Source organism: Poecilia formosa, unplaced genomic scaffold, assembly GCF_000485575.1.
Source record: "Poecilia formosa unplaced genomic scaffold, Poecilia_formosa-5.1.2 Scaffold182, whole genome shotgun sequence".
NCBI lineage: Eukaryota > Metazoa > Chordata > Actinopteri > Cyprinodontiformes > Poeciliidae > Poecilia > Poecilia formosa.
In genome coordinates, this window is record NW_006800121.1 from 1,002,029 (window position 1) to 1,009,796 (window position 7,768).

Sequence of the window (7,768 nt, forward strand, 5' to 3'; positions counted from 1 at the left end):
CTGCAACTCTTCCATCCAACCATGCAATCTCCATCTTTAATGTTTCAGGTTTTATTCTGTTCTGACATCGTTCCAGACTTTAAAAAAAACGAGAGGAAGCACATAAAAAAAATCAAAAAGTAGAAAGAGAAACGGAGGAGTTCACACGAATGTATTTGTAAAGTTCTAAGTCTCGGTTTAATTCAGCTTCATCAGCATCCGTCGTAATGAACGATCCATTTTGTCAAAAAGCAGTTTGTGGTTGAAACTTGAAAACAAAACAAAAAAAATCTATAAAAAGTTAATACGATCTAATACTGAAGTGAACTGGTTCCAAAAGAGTGTGCACAAATTAAAAGTGCATTCTTGCAGTTTTAACATTTTTTTAAGCCTTATATTGTCAGAGGGTGTGGTTGGTGGTGGTGAGAATGAACGCGGAGACCCAAATGAAGGATGATGATGATGAAGAATTTAATCATGAGAAGCTCACAGTCCAGGATCTCAGGCAAAACGGCAGAGCGGAAACACAGAGGCTCAGCACCGGTAGAAACTGAATTCAACAAAGACTGACAAGACAAGCTAATGCCGACACAGGACTTAACAGTTAAACTGTGCCGGCAGACGAACTATCATCAGACAAGGACCCGACAAGAGACAAAGACAACAGGTGGACTTAAACACACAGGGAGGGTAATCAGGGATTGAGACACACCTGGGAAGCAATCAACAGGGAGGACAGGAACAGGGCTAAACACAGAAAACCTCAAAAATAACTGCACAGAAAACACAGAACCTAACATATTTTCAGGTAAAGCGAAGTACAAACTGTTATTGTTTTTAACATTTCCTTGATACTGTAGATCGACTTGATGAAAGACACCGTGCAGTTATAGTTTTATGCTTGAATCGTGCAATAATACAGAACTGCTAGATTTTTAAAAAGTTAAAGTTATTTACTTAGCATGGAATCATATAATTTTTGTTTTGATAGTTTTTTTTCTTCTCCTCTCCACCTGCCTTTATTTCAGATCAGTAACTCCAGATTGTATCTAGCCGTGTTCTCAGCAGTTCTTGGTAACTTCAACTTTGGTTACTCCCTGGTCTATCCGTCCCCCGTCCTGCCGAAGCTCACAAGTCCCGATGCAGACCCTCGGCTCCGATTGGACCCGAACCAGGCCGCCTGGTTCGGGTCCATCTACTCCCTGGGTGCAGCAGCCGGGGGTCTCGGGGCGATGCTGCTCAACGACCTGATTGGACGGAAGATGAGCATCATGATGTCAGCGGTTCCCTCGACCGCTGGGTGGGTCCGGCTGAGAAACCAAAAGTTACTGACATGCAGCTTTTGTGTGGATTATAAAATACGCATAAAAATAGGAACAATGAACTTGAGATTGCAAACAGTTCATTTCAGTAACAAGCCCTTTATTGGCCCATATCGTGCAAATCTGACTCCTGGTATTTTGTTTCTTGGAGAATATTGATGATTTTCTTTCACATCACAGCTAATCCCAAAATTAATTTCATACCTGATATATTTAAAATAATTTTCAATCCACTTGGAAGTTTGTTTCTATCTGGAAATGAGATCAAGATTTGTTGACAGATAATGAAATAATGTAAAATGGCTAATAATTTTTGAAGTTTTTTTTGTTATCTATATATTTATTTAGATTTTATTGTAAAATTCCAAGTGGAAAATTATTAAAATCCTTCTTAATAAACAGTGAAAAAGTCTTATTATCCATTACAACAAAGAAACCCAGCATTTAGCAAGGTTTGACTAACATTTACATTTATTTTAAAACCCTACAGAATCTGTGGATCTTATATAAATATGGAATTAAATTACCTGAATACAAGTTTGTCTGAATGGGTAAGAGAGTGTAAAAAACTTGTGATACAAGAAATTCAGCTAATTATGTTTAAAGAACATTTACACTGTAACAACAAAGATGTGGTTATAACAGGGAACTCAGAGGAAGAAGTGTTAGCAACAGGAAGGGTGTTTTACTGTGTGAGCAATCTCCACAACAAAAGAAGAGGTCAGACTTTAAAGAAATGCCAAGAAACGAGCCCTGATCTCACCACTGAGTAATTATTTAAACCCTGAAATCTAGTCCAGTCTTACCCAGTCGCTATTGTTACCAAAACTGCTGAACCAATTGACTAATGAAGACAGTTGACTTTGGCTAATTACACTTTTTGGCCTGTTTGCAATAGTTTTCTGACTCATGATTGTCAAAATCTGTGCTTGAAACTGGACAGGAAGATATTTTTATTTTTAATTCGCCCCAAAGTTGTAGCTGCGTAGGATTCTGAAACCGCTGTGTTTCAGTAACAACGTGTTGTACATTTATTTGTCTTTCAGATACACGCTGATGGGAGGAGCCGTGAACTTGTCGATGCTCCACGGGGGTCGATTCTTGACCGGTGTTGCCGGGGGGATGACGGCTGCTTCAATTCCAGTAGGTCCAGCTGTCCCTCCGGTTTCCCTACTGGTACCGGATCCAGTACCATAGCGGCGCTCTCTGGCTCATTCTTGTAGCTCCCAAATGCCTTCTAGACCAGAAAGAAGTGATTTCTGCTTCTGTCACGGGGTTGGAGTCCACTTAGAAAATGTCAAATCTTAATGTTTACACACAGACTGCAGCATAACAAAAAGAAACATTAATGCCTGGTGCGCTATACCATATGAGGTGTTTTGTGTTTTTATGCAACAGGTTTACATCTCAGAGATCTCCCACAAAAAAGTCAGAGGGGCCCTGGGCTCCTGCCCCCAGATCACAGCCGTGTTTGGCACCCTAACGCTCTACGCCCTTGGTAACGTATATCTAAGCCCACATCGTCCACACCAAGCTGCTTTTGCGAATAAACAATAAAGAGATAACAAACGAGCGACATCTTTGAAATCTGAAAAAGACACAATACAGGTCATGCGAGGTGCATATTTTTCCTTGTTCTCCTTTTTGCTGAGTCACTCAGGGACATTTTCAGTGACATGTCAGAAAGCTATGTCGGCTATGTGCTTTTGTTACTCCTTCATGCGTTGCTTTTGTTACCACATGACGCACAGGTCTGGTGGTGCCGTGGCGGTGGCTGGCGGTGGCGGGGTGCGTGCCAGCCGTGCTGATGGTCGTCCTGCTGGTGTTCATGCCTTCGTCCCCCAGGAGACTCCTCTCCCTCGGCCAGGAGCAGAAAGCGGAAAAAGCCCTCCGCTGGCTGAGAGGAGCCAAATACAACACGAGCATAGAGCTCAACGCCATACAGGTAGCCGAGTCGGGTTTCTTTGTGTGGCATATTTCAGCAGGAAGGAATTTCAAAAGCATCACACGGCGACGAATTATGAGAACAAGCTGTAAACATTATATGATCGAAGTCAAGCAAATACACATCAAGTCTGTTGATCAATGCTCCACTTACTTTTAATCAGATGCAAACAGATGGGTTTTCAGCCTTAGGATCTACGTTTCAGCATCTTTACAACTTTCTCGAAGTTTTTTTTCCCAGATTTGTGGTGCATAAAAGCTGAATCAGTTTTTTTTTGTGTTTTTTTTTTTTGGTTCTGCTTCTTGGGATTCGAAGTAGAACGTAAGAAAATGTGACATTTTGTTTTAAACTGGAAGAGAATCGTTTAGGTTTTAATGGAGGTAATATTTACTCGGAGCTAAACTGTCAGCTCGAGATCCAGTGACTTATTGTGTGTTTGTCTTGTTTTGTTTCCACAGCACAGCATTAACACGCAGGTTAAGATCACCTTGGCTCAGCTGGCCACGCCCATCTACTATCGACCAATCCTGATCTCGGTTGGGATGCGTTTCCTGCAGCAGATGACGGGAATCACGCCAATTCTGGTTTACCTGGAGCCGATCTTTGCCAAGAGCAGTGTCTCCCTGGAGCCCAGGTTGGGACGTCGCAGGAGAACAAATCTGTTAAAAATGTTGCTCTTGTTCTGTCAACTCAAAGCAGAATCCTGTCCTACTCTGCACCCCTCAGGTACGACGCTGCCATCGTGGGTGCGGTCCGCCTCCTCTCTGTCGCTGTGGCAGCCAGCCTGATGGACAAGGCAGGACGTAAAGCCCTGCTGTACACGTCGAGCATGCTGATGTTCCTGTCCTCTCTGACGCTGACCATGATCTCCCACACCACGCCTTGCCCGGCTGTAAATGTTACAGCTCCGAACTCTGAGCTGGGCAACGCGTTGCAGGCCAGCCAGGAAACGGCTCTGAGCTTCGTCCCGCTCATCAGTACCGTGGTGTTTATATTCGGTGAGTTTTGACAGCGGGCGTCCTCCAACATCACGAAGAACAGGCGCCAAGTTTGAAATGTGACACAGTTTGTCCTCTCTGACCATGTTCAAACTTGAAGCTTATTATTAATACATATACTTTTGAGTCTGAAACAAAACAATGTGTAAAGCCAAGGCAGCTGAGAACACAGCTGAAAGTCCCCAACACTAGAAATCTACCCATTGCCAAACAGTCACCCCAAAAACGTAATGAAAACAAAGTTTCTAGCTTGAATGTGAGTTTAAAATCTCAACCAATTTAACAGAAAGGAAGAACAGGACAGGGAGATTTAAGTCTACAGCAGTAATTTCACTGTGAAAACTACTCTGAGGACACTGTTACACTACAAAAACTGTAAGTCAGTTTACCGTTTGGCACTAAAAAGCCAAACAATGTCATTCATTTGGTTCAGATGATGAGAAAAGGTGCAGCTAATTATCACAGATAAACAAGCAGGAAAAACATTCAGGCAGTTGTTGTAGATCAAGCAAGCAACTCTTTGGAAAGGCATACAAACAGTAAAAAACAAACAAAAAAACAATATTAAAACAAAGGAACTTTATGCTCATAAACAACATCTTTCTGATCTGGATGGTCTATGTCCTGCGACCCACACATTGTATTTGGAGCATACAAATACAGCAAATACAACAGATTATTCTGCAGACACTTTGACTCGTGTGAGACACGCTGCTTGTATTCAGTCACGTGTTGAAGTCAGCGACTGCATGTTAATTTTTCTCATTTACTGTAACTTTTATACTTAGCTCCTCTGGTTAAATTGGCTATTCACTGTTTATTTGTCTACATTCATATCATCAAACTCATTAAACCTTGGCAGGTAGAAACTGTTCAGCATGTTGTCACACCCATTTCATTGAAACAATACACACACACACACACACACACACACACAAAAAAACATAATGTGCATATATTTTGTGCTATGTCATCACATTGTTGGCCGTCTCCTAGGATACGCCATGGGATGGGGGCCGATCACTTGGCTGCTGATGTCAGAGGTGTTGCCGCTGGTGGCCAGGGGCGTGGCTTCAGGCCTGTGTGTCACAGTGAGCTGGGTGACGGCCTTCGCGCTCACGCACGCCTTCACCCTCCTGGTGGACGCCTACGGCCTGTATGTGCCCTACCTGATGTTCACAGTGGTGTGCGTCTTCTGCCTGCTGTTCAACGCCGTGTGTATCCCGGAGACTCGCAAGCGCTCGCTGGAGGAAATAGAGAACTATTTCAGGACTGGACGCACGTTCACCATCAGGCAAAACCATCCCAGTGTGGTGTCCAGCTGAAAACATGAGGTCAATCTGAGCAAAAGGAACCACTGTTGCTTTGAAAGTGAAGCAGTGAAAAGCTAAAGAACCCGAGATGGCAATTTGAGGGGTTTTAAAATATCATTTCTAATCATTGTTTCAAAGCCTTGTAGAAGTTTTCATCTCCTTTGAACTTTTTCACATTTCATCACTGTACAACCACAAACTTCAGTGCATCCCACTGGGATTTCATTTCATAAACCAACACAAGAACACAAGAAGTAGATGTAGCCTTACTAGTGAAATCTTGTGGTTCTGCATGAGAAAATGACTGACTTCTTTCTATTATTTTACATTATTACTCTATAATTTCTCTTTGTGTGCTATTACTGCTACATATCACATCAATTCTAATTTGTTTCACTTGTGCTCTACTCTTAACATTACCTAAAGTAGCCACATGCTGTTGTGGCAAAAGAATAACACTTGACAGGTGTGATGTAGATTTGCCAGAGCAACAATTATCACATTTTGTGGTAAAACAAAATGACTTACTGCAGATTTCATGTAACTACACTGATAACAATCAGAAAGAAAACTCCAGTAAATTAAAAAAGCCAGAATAAATTGTGGTTATATTTATTTCCTATGCCAACCATGACAGTTGGAAACCTAAACCACTGAGCCAACCGGATCAGCTGGGCCGGCCGGGTCTTCCTAGCAGCTCCTGTTTGTTAGTAAATGATGAAAATTAAACTTGCTTACATGAAAATATAGATTATAAATGGCTATTGTAAACATGTAGACAACTAAAAGGGAATACGTACGCATGATATGAAGTAATACCGAGTTTGGTTGAAATGGCTTAATCAGATTTTATGTTAAAATGAGAAAAATAAAATGGTCATGTAAATTATTTTGTGAAGTAAATATGTCATTTCAACTGTATTTTGGTGTGATGTTTAATAACTGCAGCAAATCCAAATTTCTTCAATGTTTGCATCCCTTCATCAAGTTGTTCTGCAGGAACTTAATTATAGGGTATATTTTGGGATCAGGGTTGAACAAGAGTTGGTTTATAGTAGCCAGATGGTAAGTAATTACATTCACTAACAACAACAACAACAACATATATCAGATGGAAGTTATCAATCAACTACAGCACTTTTTTTTAGATCACATTCTAATGGAAGAATTATGTAAGGCCGAGGAGTGGAAAGAAAATAGAAAACTGTTTAGACGGGACATGTTCTTGGAATAATTACATTGAGTACTACATGCAAGTCCAAACACTGGTGCTGCAGAAAATACACGTCACAATACCACGTTTGCATTCCTTAAGGTCGTAGAAAGTTGATTGTTCTGTAAGACTTATTTGTTTTTCCGTTTTCTAAGAAAGGTCACCGGTTCAAGTCAACCTCTTTGAAATATGTCACAAAATCTTTGAGTGACTTCAACATCAGACCAGTAGAAGCTAAACTGGTTACAACACTAATATTAACATTTATTTTTTTCCCCACTGATCCCATAAAGCAAAAAAAACCCCAAAAAACTATTGCGTTCATTGTTGTAAAATGTAGCGTCACGTCACACGCTGAGCTTCAATTTTATCTCAAACCTAAGAGAAAAATGTACCTGTAGATAAACAAATGGAGAGAAAGAATGACAGATCCCAACAAAAACAGATAGAAGATAGACAAAGAGATATTAGGACTGATCCTTCCTTTCTCTCAGTACCTGCTGAGTCAAGGGCTATTTTTATACGTCCAACCACACCCACCTACCTCCACCAAGTCAGTGCCTTCATCAGTCCTTACTGGTTGATGCCAAGAACACAATGAACACTTCCTGTCTGAGAACACTAAATGAAGTAAGTGACAGGAAACACGCTGATGATTTGGAATATTTTCTTCACCGTCAGTGAACCAGAATACCAGCTAATCAGTTAGCGGTAAACTCTTACAGAGAACGCACGAATGTCGCAAAGACGTCACGTGGTGGCATGTCAGCAGAAAACAATCGGTTCTCAAAAACCTGCCACTCCCAATCTAACAAAAACATCCCACAACAAAGGCCATGTAGGTTTGATGCTATGCAGATGACAGCATCTGCTGTGCCTTATATGGGAATTATAGAGGGAAATCATGGATGAATAACTGTAAGAAGCAGCAAAAGAATTGAGACTCGGTCCTTCCAGGAGAAAAACAAGCCTTACGCCTTTTCAGAACTGCATATTTC

At 41.3% G+C, this 7,768-nt stretch overlaps 1 protein-coding gene across 1 annotated transcript; it reads left to right on the forward strand.

The window, feature by feature from the left end:
- Window positions 1–417: 417 nt before the first annotated feature.
- LOC103147417 (solute carrier family 2, facilitated glucose transporter member 6-like) lies at window positions 418–6,478 on the forward strand. The gene is made up of 8 exons (XM_007565739.2): window positions 418–522; window positions 1,008–1,279; window positions 2,348–2,444; window positions 2,700–2,799; window positions 3,053–3,246; window positions 3,705–3,880; window positions 3,973–4,244; window positions 5,241–6,478. The coding sequence occupies exons 1-8, from the start codon at window positions 433–435 to the stop codon at window positions 5,567–5,569; spliced, it is 1,530 nt and encodes a 509-aa protein (XP_007565801.1). The 5' UTR covers window positions 418–432; the 3' UTR covers window positions 5,570–6,478.
- The last annotated feature ends 1,290 nt before the right edge of the window (window positions 6,479–7,768 follow it).

Bases quoted from the DNA above. Each gene is read 5' to 3' on its own strand.
- LOC103147417 (XM_007565739.2), top strand. From the start codon at position 433: ATGATGATGATGAAGAATTTAATCATGAGAAGCTCACAGTCCAGGATC. The intron at 2,800-3,052 runs GTAACGTATATC...CATGACGCACAG, and splicing joins CCTAACGCTCTACGCCCTTG to GTCTGGTGGTGCCGTGGCGG. The intron at 3,247-3,704 runs GTAGCCGAGTCG...TTGTTTCCACAG, and splicing joins TAGAGCTCAACGCCATACAG to CACAGCATTAACACGCAGGT.